Source organism: Rutilus rutilus (genome assembly GCF_951802725.1).
Source record: "Rutilus rutilus genome assembly, chromosome: 16".
Lineage (NCBI taxonomy): Eukaryota > Metazoa > Chordata > Actinopteri > Cypriniformes > Leuciscidae > Rutilus > Rutilus rutilus.
The window spans coordinates 25,581,247-25,597,879 of record NC_140224.1 but is presented as its reverse complement, the minus strand read 5'-3'; the positions used below and the strand labels follow the sequence as shown (position 1 = coordinate 25,597,879).

The following is a 16,633-nucleotide window of genomic DNA, read 5'->3' as shown; positions in this document are numbered from 1 at the left end:
GTGTGTGGAAAGAGAGAAGCCGTAAAAAGCAATGAAGAAGAAAATTATCTATAAATCTAAAGTCCCTAAAATGGCATGAACTCCTCTGGTGTATGACTGCGCCAAAGCTACATTTCTCTTTCAAATGTTGATTAAATTACATTAATTGACCACAGAGCTTAAATAATGCAATTCAACATAGAACATTCAGAATTTAATACACTCTTTGATTGAATGCAGGGAATTAATAAATTTAATTAAGTTAAGTTCCCATTTTGTACAACAGAAAGTGATACAAATGCACCTTAATTGAACATTCATTCAATTAAGATTAAAATCATACATTGATTTTGCACATTTAAAACCACTGATTCGACCAATAAGGTTTCATTAGTTAATGTTAGTTAATGTCTTTACTAACATTAACAATTAGCAATACATTTGATAGAGCATTTATTACACTTTATTAATGTTATTTAATAAAAACACAGCTGCTCAAAGTTCATGTTAGGTCAGGTCAAATAAATATTACCAAATACAACTTAAATGTTTTTTTTTTTTTTTTTTTCACTGTTAGTTCATGTTAACAAATTTGTTAACCAAAGGAACCTTATTGTAAAGTGAATGTCACCACTTTTGAAATTATTATTATTATTTCACTTTTTTTCACGTTTGTAAATATTTTCAATGTAACGTTAAATTTTTACTCATCATTGATGTAAATCAATATAAACTAATACATGCACACATATTATTATCACAAGTGACTGGTTTTGTGGTCCAGGGTCACATATAACAGAGCACCTTCATTAAGTTACAGTGTATGGTTTAATACAAAGTGTGCAAACGCATTTCGAACATGGCTGCTGATATTGTACTCACTGGGCACTCGGTTAATAGCTCGAAGAGGTCGTAATACTCTGACCGTTCGGACAGCAGAGAAACTAACATTCTGCAGGTTGAGAGAGTATTCCAGCATCCTGTAAACACACACAAACAAAAAGAGTTTAAACTTTTAATAAAGCAAAATACAGTATGTGAATATATGCATTCACTAATGAGGGCACATTATCCAGGGGAATCTGTTAATTAATCCACATTTTGAATTTTATTGGAATTTTTAATATCACCTAAAGTGAAAAATCAATTTGATTTTCAAGCTGATGAACATTCTCTATATTTATCCCTTACTATGGCAGAATAGCATAAAAAGGCAGCAATATTTTCAAATAAACACTGACAGGCCAGACACATTAGTGGCGTGTTTTCTGCCGAACTGCCAACGCCATACTGTAGATCAATCGAAAGTTATCAGGATTCATCAAACAATTACACTGAATCGGTTTCAATTAGGTCAAAGAGAGGTGGAAGGAAGGTTAATGTAGAGCTTTCGCAAACAAACACATGCACAGCTGCTCCACACATGTGAACTTCGGAGTGAGGCACATAAAAGAATTGCATGTTTTTGTAGAAAATAAACAAAGTGTGTGTCTCTATGTGCCTGTGAGCTTGCAACCGTGTAATTGCAAACCCAATAACTGTTTCTGGCCCTACAACAACTTAAAATACACTATATTAGTACAGTATACGTATCAAGTTTATAAGCAAAGCTGATGCTCATGTTAATGAGGGTCCTCGTGGTCACGTGACTTGCTTAGATTAAAGCTGCGTGATCTGGGGTGTTTCTCCATCCTCTCAAATATGGATCGAGTGAAGTCGGTGACGTGCAAACAGTGCGAGCCCCATTAGCCAAGCAGGGCAGTGAGGAAATGTGTTCTGACTTTGTTGCTCCTGAAATGTGCAGAACAGCTTTGAAGGCACTGATTGGGCTTGATGGAAACCAGCTGGCAACTGGACTGCAAAAATAATAACACTGGTGACTAAGACTAAAATTTGAAGGAATGGGAACGAAGAAAACACGAAAATATCAAAAGAGAAGGGGAAAACACAAAGTGGATAGGGAGACAGGACAGATTTCAAAGAGAGGGATAAGCGGGATAGAGAGAGAGAGAGACTCTAAGGACAAAATGCCTGTAAATAAGGAGAGAGACAGGACATGCGTGAGGACACTCAGCAAAAATGTCCCAGAGGGAAGCAGGATGCGTCTAAACAAGGTGGACGTGTGTAAATGTGATATCGTCAACAAGTCTCTTACTTCTTTCATACACGCATATGAATCACTAATATGGCTGCTCGCAAACACAAACAAAAAGTGAAGTGTCAGGCCTGGGCGTTTGTCCAGTCAGCACCTAGACCTCTCTTCTGTTATCTGTTTGTGTTTGGCACGGTCGTGGTGAAGGATGACACACCTTCCCAGAATCCCTTTGTTTCTTGACAACATTGTCGGCAATCAACAACGGCTCCATGCTACGTATACAACGGCAGTTGCGAGGTCACTATAATAGGAAAAGTATGAGCGAGTCAAGGGTCTCGGATCCAAAACAAATGTGGCCTTCCTCATCCATAAGAAATCCGCTCGATTCGATCTCCGGCTGCACCCGGGAGAGCTAGCGTGCTGTTGTGTCTTGTTTGAACAGCTACACAACAGACTATTGAAAGGACTGAAAGACATTTAAATTCCTGCAGCATTAGAAATACCAGCTCTTTTGGGACGTACTCCATTTCATACATTATATTGTTCTGTATGATCAATGCAAGATTGGTTGGTTTATGGAAAAAACAGCTGCAACCGAGAATATGCTGCATTTCAGATGCTTTATGCTTCTCTTTTTCTCGCTCTCTTTCCATCCTCTCCAAGTCCCTTGTGGTCTTCAAAGCAGCCGTCCTGGCTTCAGTTCAATCAGAGCTTGGTGTCTTCCACCACCTGGCAGGTTAATGAGGCGAGTTTCAGAGGAGGTTCACTTCCGAACAATCAGCTCTCCATTAAGATAGAGAAGGAAGATACCCCTAACAACACACGCACACATACGCTGTCCTCACTTTCCTTCTCAGTCTGTCCACGTGAATCAAATTCTTTTGTCTTATTTCTGTTATGTCATTTTAGACCATCTACAAATGAATTTAAACAGTGCATCTGTATGACAATTAAAGACGAACACAGTTTAGCATAATGTTAGCAACAGTTTTGTTTGTTTGTTTGACAAAAAAAGTAAAAAAAATTAAGCAGCACAATTAACTGTTTTCAACTGTGATTAAAAAAAAAGAAGATTTTTTTTATTTTTTTAAACATATTAGAATGATTGTGGCACTGAAGACTGGAGTAATGGCTGCTGAAAACTCAGCTTTGCCATCAAATGACTAAATTACATTTTTAAATATGAAACAGTTGTAAAGTTGTAATAATATTCACAATATTACTGTTTTGACATTTGGCCAAATAAATATAGCTTTGGTTAACATAAGAGAATACCTTACCAACAGTAGTGTACATAGAAATGCATTCGTCTCCAGTTTAGCCAAGTTTCATAAACTTTTAAATGACTAGCAAATAGATTGCATCAGAGCTAACAGTTATGGACAAAAAGCTACAACATTTCTCTTTTGATTCCACGGGGCTTGTCTAGTTATCTCACCTATCAAACAGATACAGACAGAGAGATTCAAACATGCAATACTTCTCTTCAGTTTGATATTTTTCCTTCTTGTGCTTTTCTATATATTTCTCTCTTAACAAGCTCTCAGACACAATTGCCGTCAGGGGTGCTCTTCTGTTTTCATGGGACGAGACTGATTGATTTACTGCGGTTGGAACAGGATAATCTGCCCCTAGCCTCGGATTCAGAACAGCAAAATGACAAGTTTCTTTCTCTTTCTCAAATAAGTGTTCTTCAAAACAATACCTCAACACCTAAGCCAAACAAGTGACTTCCTATCCAAAGAAAAACAATGTCTGAGAAAGAAAATAGTACCTTTCCCACCATTTTAATAAGAAATGAAGTCAGGATTTTTTCTTTTTCCTATCTATCTTTCCCCTTGACTGTATATACTGTATACTATGTCAACACTGACCCACTCTGGGGCCCAGGGTCACTGTTTTAGAACAATTATCATAATGGAAGTTAATGCAGTCGTATAACTCAAATAGATGAAGAGGAAACCTGATTTGCTCTGTGCGCCTCAGCGAAAGAGCGTTCTTCTGATGGGTCGAAAAATAAATGAATAAGGGGGACCTGCAACAGGCTTTTTTTCTTGAGGAAACATTTGATAACCTTTGTTCGTAATGCTTTGTCCTTGTCCCGTCCTATTCACCCTCATGTTGTTTTAAATCTGTATGATTGCTTTCTTCCGTGGAATACAAAAGGTGGTTAATGACAAACTCTACTGAGCAATACAATTACAGTTTGTATGAGTCTTTCAAGCTTCAAAAAACACGCAAAAGCAATGTTAAGGCATCATAAAAAGTCACGTGGAATTAACATGAGTGAGTGCATGATTTTTGGGTGTACTGTCACTTTATTATTTCTAAGCTTTTGCTTCACCAAATCCTGTTACAAAAAGGTCAGTAAAAAGCAAATGTTTTTGCTGTCCTTTCTTTTTAGGTTAAAAACTAGATCTCGACCTGATGGATGTGTGGAAGCTCTCAGCCATCTGCTAGTACCTGTGAATGACTGCGTTATCAGTTCCAGGTGTCTCCATATACAAATATGAGATGAAGAACTCCTAAGATGAAAGTGCTGGATGCTGTCCAGTGTCATCAACAGCCTCCCAGCCAAAAAGCATTCCTGAAGCCTCCTATACCAAGACACGGAATCCTCATTCCGACACAGGGAGACTCCATTAGCACTGCCGATGTGGGTCATGACCTGTTCAGGAGCTTTTCAATTTAGAGCAGACTTGCCTCTAAACTCTATTCTCAGTTGTTAGAAAAGAAAAAAATAAACTTCAGCTGTAGTTGAAGGTTTTGAGTGATGGGCTTGTGAAAGCTTCTAAAGAAGTCCGACTGAGCATGTTCTGGTGGCAGTCACATAGAAGACAGTAACTGTCAGCTTTCTTGACATGAATGATGACAATTAAGTTGACAGGTTGTGCTAGCCTTAGAACTATTGACTTGACCAGAAACTGACAGCTGTCTACATGAAACAGAATACATGCCAGGTCAAACAACCCAGAAGGAAAGTAAATTATCATCATTTTCTCACCAAGACTTTCATCTGAAAAGGCCATTATGGGAAAGACAAAAAGATTCTTCAAATAACACACTAAGGTATGGCTCTCAGGTCGGCTTGCTGGGTTTAATCGAAAATAAGCAGTGAGTTTCCATGAGTAGAGGAATCTTTCTCAGAGACCTGTCGGAGTCAGAAGACAGAGACCTGCAATGCTTCCAGGCAGACTATCAGAACCTTTACTACCTTTCTTCTGCAAAGAGCAAACCTAAGTGAGAGAAAGGGAGGGGAAAGGGGGAAGAGGATGAGGAAGAGGAAAATGAGGAGAAGGGGGCGTAGATGTGGAAGCAGAAGTGCATGTAAAAATGGAAGAGGAATACAAAATGAAGTAAATGTGAATGTGGAAGTGGAAGATGAAAAAAAGAATGATGTGAAAAGGATTAAGGGAAGGGAAGGGAAGGGAAGGGAAGGGAAGGGAAGGGAAGGGAAGGGAAGGGAAGGGAAGGGAAGGGAAGGGAAGGGAAGGGAAGGGAAGGGAAGGGAAGGGAAGGGAAGGGAAGGGAAGGGAAGGGAAGGGAAGGGAAGGGAAGGGAAGGGAAGGGAAGGGAAGGGAAGGGGAAGGGGAAGGGGAAGAGGAAGAGGATGAGGTTGTGGAAGAGGCTGTAGAATAAATAGAATGAGAAAGAGGAAGGAGAAGAAAGAAGATTAAGACTATTGGGCCTGGTCTTGATGGTGAAGCTTCCATACTAAGCATAAATCACAAGGTTTTCCAGTAAAATATATTTAAGCAAAAATGAAAATACCAAATTTGTCTTGTGTTCTTTCCTGTCTAGGCCAAAGTTTTGTGCAGCCCTGTAGTAGAGAGAAAATGCATGAGAGAATAATGCCTGAAATAATAACATATTGGTTCCTTGTCAAAGTATGCAATATTTGGTAGAGCATTATGGAAAAAGTCATAAAACTCACTTCCATCAAGGTTATGGCAAAGTACGCTAGAAGAAATTCTAAAAATGCCTTTATACCCAATCTCTTGTTAAAAATCATAAATGTTTTTCTGTCTCATAGAGCATTTAAAAAGCATTGAAACGATCACTGAAGACACTGTCGCAATCCCTGTAGAAGCCCTGTGGATTTGGGAAGTTTTGTGGATTAAACTCAGTGTGTGAAGACTGGAAGGGAAAAGGGCAGACTCATTTACAAGTGATTCAGCAGAAGTTGCCAAACCGCTGCGGGTGTCTGAAACTGATACCTCGTCTTGGTGGGCTGTATCGAGGGTCTGCATTCTCTAAGGGTTTGCTTTGAAAGATTGAGAAGTGAGAAGGCTCGCCTCAATGTCTCTGCAGATGAGACACAGAGAGACATTCGATCCAGAGCACAGCAGCCAAGATCTTTAGACTTCTATAAGCTCTCTGGCTCACCTCAGATAGAAAAGAACACAAGATTCAGCAAAACAATGTCTCCGTGAAGGGGGGTTTGGGAACCAAACCATCTAGTTGAACCACCAGCACCAATTTATTCACTTAGTAAGCAGGCTAAAATGAGTTTTAGACTTGTGATTTATTGGAGTCAGAATGTTCTCCAAAAAAAAAAAAAAAAAATTCACTAAATGTTAACCTTTAAACTGAAACAAATCGTTCATATAAACCATGCCTCCAAGTTCTCTGGCTTATAATTAATTACTCTTTTTATGTTACTTTGGTTGCCAATTTTTGCCAAAGCCCAAAAAATAAATGAAACAGAGACATCACAAACAAGTATTGTGGTGCTGCCATGATTTTGACAAGGTAGGCTACTACACTGGTACCAAAAAGTTCCAAGCACTGCTGTTTTTGGACATATCATTATACCATTGTATTTTTTGGACATATACCACAGTAGTGGAAGTATCTTGGAGTATTTCAGAATCATGGTATATATCAAAAACCATGGCAAACCACATGATACCATTACAGTACCATAGTACTCAGTACTTTTTTGTAAAGCCAATAACCAAACATTTGCCAGATTCTTCAGAAGGTACCACAAACGATCAAACTGCTGAGGACCGTAAGATGATGTAGACTGTCGCGAATTACCAAAGGATTTGATGGTAAGTATTTCATCTGGAGACATTTCAAACACCCAGTGAGAAATAAGTTTAAGCCAAAAATGGAGCAAGCCAGCAGTCTGTCACTCTTGTATGATTATCTTGTGGACGCACTTTGGCTGATGTCTCTTGAATGTGCTTCCATATGCTCCGTATGCTGGGCTGATTTCCATCTCAACAAAGAATCCTGTGAGATTACCAACAAGACACATGAGGTTATGTCAGAGGTAGTAAAGCTGGCAATAAAGCCCATGCTGCCATTCAGTCGGGACTGACATTTTCATGGAATGGAAAAGGGGAGTCCTTGTGTTTTCTCGAAAGCACACATCATGCCAAGTCATGCCGTGTGTGTGTGTGTGTGTGCGCGCGCGCTGGTTAACAACCTGCAAATCTTTGTTCACTAAGATGCTTGTCTCTTCTGACCTTTCCTGACCTTTGCGAACATTTGTATATCTTTATTAGTGATGCACATTTTCTTTACTATATTTCCCAGGGTACACATTTACACAGCTAACTGTGCGTCTCATTGTTTTATAGTGTTTACAAGGCCATGTTTATTGATCAGTGCTTCACATTAAAGTGGTTCACACAACAGCATGAAGAGTAGAGATTCACACATACACATAAACGAAAATGATCACTGATCAAGTGATTATTCGGACATGCACAAAGACACACTAAGGAATTAGGTATCGACAGCTAACCATGTGTGACGTGACTCATTCAGAAGAATAAGGTGATAATAGGAACAAGCTGTATCCCAATTCTGTCATTATTTACTTTGCATTTTATTTCTTCTGGTGAACATACAAATTGTTTTGTTTTTTTAAGAATTGTCATGTAGCTCTTTAATTTCCACAAGATGACAGTTCATAGTAACCATGTCTATCTAGCTGCAAGACAGACAGACAGACAGATTTTCACTCAAAGAAAAGTTTGAGTAAAGTCATTGTAGAAGGACTCACCCAGCCAACACAATGAAGAAATCTAGCCGATTCCAGGTGTCTCCAAGGTAAGACTTTTTCCCAAAGATGCCCAGTGCAACCATCTTGATTACCATCTCCACGGCAAAAAAAGCGAAGATGAAATCATCAAAGTCCTGGGGGGAAAAGAAAAATATCCAAAGGGTTAGAAAAAGCTTAAAATGCTGCACTGGCCAATTCAGAGCTTGCAAAAAATTTCTTTTCTTCATCGGGAGACTCATGCTATATTAAGGACAACTTATAAATAAAGAAATAAACTCTCCAAAGGCATATGCAGATGAATATTAAATTTCCACTTTGATGTCACAGCATGGTGTGTGTGTCCATGAGCTGAGGAGCTATAAGCCTTGACTCATCCTTACACGGTAAGTGGGCACAAACAGCCAACTCACCCAAGTCTTTACCCACAAATCCTGTACTAGTCCTCCACTTGTGTTCCTCGAAATGTGTTTTACATTAAAATATTTTTATTTTTTATGTGTATAATATGTACAGACACTGATCTGCAATAAGGAGCTTGTAGTATGAATACATCCAGCATTAAGAGAGAAAAGGAGACATTTCTGGACATTATGAAGTAAATGCCTTATTAAACATTTAGCTCAGTCAGAGTCAGCTCTTGAGTAAAGACCATAAAGGCTGGGTCGTTGAGACATCAGCGGCCATGCAAACTCAGACAGAGACCCTTGTTTCCTCAAGGTTGACTGTCACTGAAAGACACCTGGGCATTCTCAGCCAGAGAGGACATTAGTCAAAGCTCTTAAGTGAGGGATTCCCTCCAGCCAAAGCTCTTGCACTCTGATAATGCAGGGAATGTTAATTAAGCCGCAGTGGAGAGCATTTACTGTCGCGCTGGATTTTATTCAGAGCCAAGCACTAATGTATTACCTCATCCCTGATCTGCTTGTATTGTACATAGTGGACATTTGGGTTATAGAGTACTACAGTTATTGCCAATTCAAAGTTAATGGTAACACACGACACATCCATAAACAATACTGTCAGGATGAGGATGAGGGGAGAATCTGTGAGACTTCATTTTACATTAATGGTTTGAGGGAGGAGACTGTCTATTCAGACAGAGATTGATCTCCTAAGACTATGCCCTAATGTTCTCTAATTATCTGCCTTAATGCGAACATATGGTGAACACATAAACACAAAATAATAATAATTTCACTACTAATAACAAAAATATCCTGTACATTAACTCTACTCAACATAAGGATGTTTTCCATTTTTCCAGTCAGGCTATACTATTACTATTTCTGGCAGCGTAAGTTTTTTTTTTTTTTCAACAAGCCGTGTGATATCACTCTATATCAGCACAGTATGTTTTTACATGTTTTTCATTAAACGCTTTCTTCAAAAATAATTGCAAGGTTTTTATTTTACAGCATTAGCTAATAGCTCGATGACAGCTATAAATTCATAAGCAAACTTTCTAAGCCAGCTAGAAAATGTAACATTAGTGACATTATTGAAGTGACCTTAGTATTTTTGGCAGTATAAGCAAAAATATATGAATAAAAAAATATGTATTTAATAATTTGTTTTTGAATACAAATTCTACATAAAATATCTATACAAATAAAAATAAAAAAGCATAATATTTTAGAAAATGTGTTTTATAAAGCTTTACAGTAAATTTACAGTAATAGCTTATAGCTATACTCGATGACAGCTATGAATGCATAAATACACTTACCTAAACCAGCTAGAAAACATAACCTTAGTAATCACAAGTTATCTTTGTGACAATACCTTAGCGACCTCAATATATTTGGCAGCGTAAGAAAAGAAAAAACTTAGCAAAAAACATATTATACCGTACATATTAAACATAATAAACATATTAAATCTATTTTATTATTGTTTTTGTGTGTTCATTTATTTTTCATTGCGTTGCCAAAAATGCACATTTAAAAAATAAAAATAAAATAAAAGTAAAATGTAGTTTATAAAAATGAACAAACATATTAAACAAATATTAAAACTGGCATAATTTGCAAATTGTTCAAATAAATAAATAAATATAAGATTAAGTGAAAAAAATCTGATAAGGCAAAAGACAGTCCATCAGTTGAACTAGCCCAGAACTCCCTGTATTATTGATTGATCTTGACCCCAATACTTCAAGAGAGATGGATCTATCTCATAAGTATTGTGTATATGAAACAACAGTGACTGTTAAATTATATATGTGTTTTGTTCACAGTCCATGTAGAGCTCTTGGCTTGCACAGCTCTACAAATCTCTGCGGGCCCTTCTACGTTTCAACAGCTCCCTCCAAAGATAAACGATGCGGACCAGGGGAACCCCTCGACAAAACACTCCCAGGGTCTCTCCACGGATCCAGAAAGCAGAGCTTAGGGGTTAAATATTCTCCACAGTGCTTTTTCACCCTCACACACACACACCCCCTACACACTATATGAATATCTTCCTCTTTATACTTCCCTGTCTCTCATCTCCTTTGTTTCAGAGAGCCTCTTCCCATATTCCTCCTCCCCTCCTTTTTCTCACCACATCTCATCCACCCATTTCTATTTAATACATGTCATCCTTCTCTTTCATATTTCTGGGGAAGCATTCAAAAATAGCTTGCAGAAAGAGTCAGTCTCATCCGCGCGTGTGGAAGCGAGGGTGTTTGTGCTTCTGCGGTGATCTTTTGCCACTGAATAAATCTTCTCATGGTATCCTCTTTGTTGCACAAATAGCTGAGTGGTGTATTGTCTGTGCTGTGAGAAGGTTATTCTAGTGCAACTGATGGCCTTTTTCTTTGGGAGGGAAAAAAACAACAATTCTTTAAATCCAGAACTTCTTCAGACTATCCGTCCACCCCCACAAACACACACACAAAGAGAGGAGGAAGCTGCAACACATATTCACTGAGGGTAAACAAAAATATATTCTGTGTACTTCTTACTAATTCATCTAATTCATGTGTGCAGAGAGCAGTTGCTATGCCGATGACATCATGGAGTCTAGAAGGAAAGTGAAGAGACGTGTACAATGCAGCAGGAAAACACCAATCAACACACTACCATAAATCAACACAATAATGCATATGTAGTCTCTGATATATGTTGGTGATATATGCTGCTTTCACTAAACATTTAAAGATGTAGTTCACAAATTTTTTTAATTCTATCATCATTTACCTACTCTCATGTCATTCATGAATTTCATTGTGTGTTATTTTCTTTCTTCCATCAAACATATTAGAGTTTGGTCACATTAGCGATATTTCAGCAACATTTTGTGGGCAAAAAATGGTCCATTGTCAATAGCATAGCTATGTCTGAAGCACTGCTCCCACACAAGCCACATTCAAAACAGACAGCTTTCTATCAGTTAGAGTGGCAGTTCACGTGACCATCATGAACATGAGCAAAATCTGAATGTGGAAAAAAATTTCGACCTCCTGCAAAACTCCCGAGCATGCGAATTCCTATTGAAACGGCTGAATTTCATAAATAATGAAATTACACATTACACATTCGGTAAATGTGACCTTTAAGCAGAATGTTCATGCTGCAATTTTGAATACAATGAAAGTAAATGGTGACCAGAAGTTTTAAAGGTCAAATACCAACAAAAAGCATCATGAACATGTAACAGTGGTTCATAAGACTCGTCCACCACATTAAAAATCTTCTAAAGCCATTGGATAGATTGCATGTTGAACAGACCAAAAAGTTCTTCCCCCTCGTAGCTCTTAAATATTAAAAATGTGCATATTCAAATGTGCCTCAGTGCAATTGTTTACAAAGCCAATACAAATGGCAACCAATTGGTATATCTGACTTCAAATATAATGCGACAAGTTTTGACACAACGTATTTGAACATGTGCAAGTGAGATATACAATGAAAGAGAAGATTTTTGGTGGATAAATGTTATGTCACAAGGCTAAAAAGACACCAAAAATGTGTGCCAAAAGACACATCAGTCAGGTTTTGTCGATTAGTGTATTTTGTCAATCAGGAATGTCAAAGATGTGATGTACTGTAATTTGGTAAATGTTGCTGTTGGTTGCCGTCTATGAATCAGCCTACACAAATCTATAATAACGGTAAGTCTTCAGAGGTTTTGGGGAAATAGCTCATGCGTTGTTTATGGACTAGTTTTAAGGTGCTTTTTAGCACCTGGTCACCATTCAGTTTTATGAGAACAGCTCAGGCTGGGTTTACACTTGCCATTAACATGCGAACAAACAGATCGGATCATCAGCCAATCAGGAAACGCCGCAATTACATTTGTTCACATCCAGTGGCCTCTGTATCTGAATAAATAATTGGCTTTCTGTTTCCAGCACAATATTTAAATTAGGTCAGTAATAGGCCTTTACCACGGGAGAGTTCGAAAGGTAGAAGCTTCAAATGGTCTGGTGGCGTAAAACAACTTTCCTTTAGACTTTATCAGTGGCAGTGCCCATATATAGCACAGGATTTTTATGTGATTTATTCATGTACAGTCGATCACAAATATTTATTCTAACAATTTAATGCGTAGTATGAGGACAACATCTGGATACAGAATGCATGTTAATGCCAAGTGTAAACGTAGACATTCGTCAACACATCTCCATGGAAGAAATAAAGTCATATATTTTTTGGAATTATATGAGGGTAAACTCATGTTGTTCCAAACTGTATGACTTTCATTTTTTGTGTGTGAAATATTAAAGTAGATGTTTTGAAGAATGTTTTTGTCAACACAATGAAAGTCAATGGGGATTAAAACAGCACTGGACTAAATTGACTATCATTGTAAGAAGTCATATTTGATGTTTTTTAATGAAATATATTTTTCAAAATATCTTCTTTTGTGTTATACATTTATATTTACATTACATTTTACATATATATATAGATACAGGAGAAAGAAAGTCATCTGTGTTTAGAATTACATGCAGGTGACTACATTATGACCGGAAATAAAAACTGCCAAAACTGCAGAGAAAAAAAAAAAGGAAAGCACTGAAGAAATAAATGATAATGTGTTGTGTGGGCAGAAGAGAATGGGCACAGAGAGAAAGAGAGAGATGGCAGGAATGCTCCCCGGCTTTATTGTATTTCCCTGAATTCCATTATTCCACCATAGGCGTTCTTTTCGAGCTCATGCCGAGGGCTAACCTGAGTCACGTCAGCTATGGAGCCCAGGCGTGTCTCCCTGACAGTGATGGGAGCTGATTGTATGTCTTTGTAAATTTCCTGATGACCAGGTTTGCAATCTTATTTCTGGCAAAGCACACTAATTCCCATATGGCAAGAGGGAGAGTGATTTGATAGAGCAGTTGGAGAAGATAATCGTTATGAAATCACGGATCTCAAAGATGAAACGGCCCAGGCCATTTCTTTCCGATGAGAAGCAGGGAGGGGAACGATCCAAACGCTCTGCGGTTTAGCTGGGTTACGCTATCATTCAGAAAAATACAAGTTTACAAGTTTACAAAATAAAAATCAAACTGATCTGTGCCCATTAATTTCAAATGAAAACTTGGCATTATCCATGGAAATAAATCAATCTCACACAGGCATTTTAGAGAGTAAAAGATGATGGTTCCTGGAAACTCTTAGCAAAAAAATCCCAAATTTTCAGGGCCGCATACTTCTCCTACTATTTCTGATATAGAAAGATATGGTAAAAGTAGTAAGAGTATGCGGTTCCAAATTCAGCATCGATGACTTACTCATTTAGACATTTACCTACAGGCAGTTTTAGTTTCTTATTTAGAGTTTCATTTCATTCCAAAAAATACTTTCATGTTTTGAGGATAGGTTTATTTGCATTAACTCTAAACCTGCATGACTTTCTTCCTTTTGTGGAACATAAAAAGATATTTTGAAGAATGTTGGTAAGCAAACTGCAAATATAAATATATAAATACCAATTCAGATGTAGCCTCTGAAAAAAAGAAAGATCATGGTCGCTGTAGCCTAAAAAAATGTGTAATACATTTTATGTTGAATCAAATAAAATATTTATTTCTAAACCTACTTTTTGTAATGTCAATTTGATGCTTTTCTCATTTAACACAATAATGCATCTCTTTATCTGTTGTGCAATTAATTTGTGATTAATTAGATTAATAGATTAATTAATATCTTAATATGAATACACACACACACACACACAAGTACACTACCACATATACAAAATATAATAGCCTTTTGAGAGATGATGTGCACTAGACAATTATTTCTTCAGGTAATTTGCCAAGAGTATGTCAATATTGATTTAAAACTCCAGTCTAGAGGCAAGCCACTGTACAGTTGATAAATGATGTGACAGTATGCCTTTGAAAAGAATATTATAATTACGTCTCACAGGCACTCTGTACAGTGAACTTGACCCGCTGTCACAATGTAAAGATCACAGATTAGTATCATTCATTACAGAAACCATTAGCTTAATAACTCAGAAATAAGAGGTGATTCACCTCATGTCACAATCAGTCACATTGTATTCTGAAGTGCCTGATTTCAATGACTGCCTGGATGAGTGCCTGTGAAGTCGTGTTTTAAGCACTTCATTTAATGTGGTTAAATCCTCTCTAGGGCTGGGCCTTTTCAGGCTCATTTGTTTTTATATAGCCCTCCAAATGCTTATGACACCCCCATAGCCTTAGAGGAATCGCATAGTACAGTGAGAAAGAGAGATTGAAAGTGTTATATAACTTTCTGAGAGCCAGGGAAAAAAGAGTTTTGGAAAGTTCGAATTTTCTTCACTTTACAGTATATGGAACATAAAATACATCTGATAAAACAGGGTTTTTATTTTTTATTTTTTATGAGACATCAGGTATATGAAGATGAGGCACTACAGAAAAGCAAATTTTTTCATCATTGTTTTAAACACACTACTATTACAAAAGTTTGGAAGGATTTTTATGTTTTTGATAGAAATCTTATATTCACCCAGAAACGTTTATTTATTATTCATTTATTTAATGCATAAAAAAATTATAGTAAAATATTATTATAATTGAAAATACCTGGTTTTCATTTTTTTTTTTTTATGTATGTATTTATTATTATTTTTTAATTATTATCAAATAAATGCTGCCGCGGTGAGCATAAGAGACTTTCAAAAACATAAAAAATATTACTGACCCCAAACTTTTAGCTGTAGTTTACATATACACATTCAGTATATTAAATACCAATTTCCTCTGCTAATGTCCCCCAATATTTGTATATACAGTACAATATCAATGTCCTCTATGGAGAATAGAATTGAATTGTTGCTGGGTCCTTAAATGATAAAAGACATCCATAGCAGAGGATACAAGGCGGAAAAGAGAGGATAGCTCTCTGATATCCTTAGGGCAAAACACTCATCTGTTAAACAAAGCAAAAGGAATTTAGCAGATTGAAATCAAAGTCCCTGAGCCATGTTGCCAAGTCAACGATAAACCAGAGCAGTGTCTTTCCCGTGATAATCTGCTTTGAATTACAGACGAGGATCTTTTTGTTGCCTATCACCACATGTGGTTTGGGGCATTCCTGTGTCTTTTGGAAGTCAGTCAACACAACATGCTTCAGGATATCTAGAGAAACCCAGCGCTCCACGAGAGATGATGACAAACGCCCGAAAATAACCTCGCGTTTTTGAGTTGTAACAGTTGTTTGATTTCATTTCAACACTAACTTCAAATCTGTGACCAATTACATTTTAATTTGTTTTCCATCTATTTTAAGTACATGGGGTTACAAAAGGCGATGTATTCTAAGAATGAGACTTACCTGCAGTATCTCGCATCGCTCTGTGTCACAGTGGCTGTCCTCACAAGGGTGAAACATCCCCAGAGTAACGCAGTTCAGCAGGATTACCAACATGCTGGCCCTCTCGAACCATGTGGGAAGCAGAAGTTAAGGAACAGTACACAGAAAATACATGAAGTCACAGAATATATGTCCTGAATATAAACAAATGACATTACTGCAGCCTAGATACCGCATCCAAGCTATCGCCAGACATATTTTCAACAATATCTAATGTTGCTAAGCTGAGCGATAGAGTTAGAATAAAGCAGAACTACTGCAAATTTTAATGATCTCTGTTGTATAAATTATGTCCTTCTTTCACACTGTTATACAGTCTTAGAAGAAAAGGTTCTATTTAGAAGATAAAAGGGTTGTGTCATACGCTTAATACAGGGGTTCCCATCATAGAATTATATTATGGATTTAGTTTTAATACATTTTAATTCACTTTTTCTTGTGATTAAATGTTATGAATTAAAAAGCTTGTAAACGCACTTTATAACTAGAAAAATTGCAAATAACCGGTTAAACGTGAAAGTATTATGCAATAATTTAAGACATTTCCACGTATACTATATATTTTGAGCATAAATGGTTCTTTAAAATTGAGTCAAGAACCCTAGGGTTCTATATAGAACCTCACTGGACCTTTTTTTTTCTAAGGTTATAAAAAAACATCTTAGTTATTTCCATTTTAATACTGATACTTTAACACTACTTGTACGGAGCACCAAAATAGATGTGGTG

At 37.1% G+C, this 16,633-nt stretch overlaps 1 protein-coding gene across 3 annotated transcripts in view; it reads right to left on the bottom strand.

Annotated features, from left to right (window-relative positions):
• The window catches only part of cacna1g (calcium channel, voltage-dependent, T type, alpha 1G subunit), a 143,086-nt gene extending 127,113 nt beyond the window's left edge, over window positions 1-15,973 (bottom strand). For 2 of the 3 annotated variants that reach the window (XM_084434383.1, XM_084434384.1), the window contains exons 1-3: window positions 15,866-15,972; window positions 8,094-8,227; window positions 862-959 (exon numbers count right to left, since the gene is read on the bottom strand). In XM_084434383.1, the coding sequence (XP_084290509.1) occupies window positions 862-959; window positions 8,094-8,227; window positions 15,866-15,958 (325 nt within the window). In that variant the 5' untranslated portion in view covers window positions 15,959-15,972. Of the gene's footprint in view, window positions 1-861; window positions 960-8,093; window positions 8,228-15,865 lie in introns of all 3 variants that reach the window. The other variant, XM_084434385.1, reaches the window with a different exon arrangement.
• Between the last annotated feature and the right edge of the window lie 660 nt (window positions 15,974-16,633).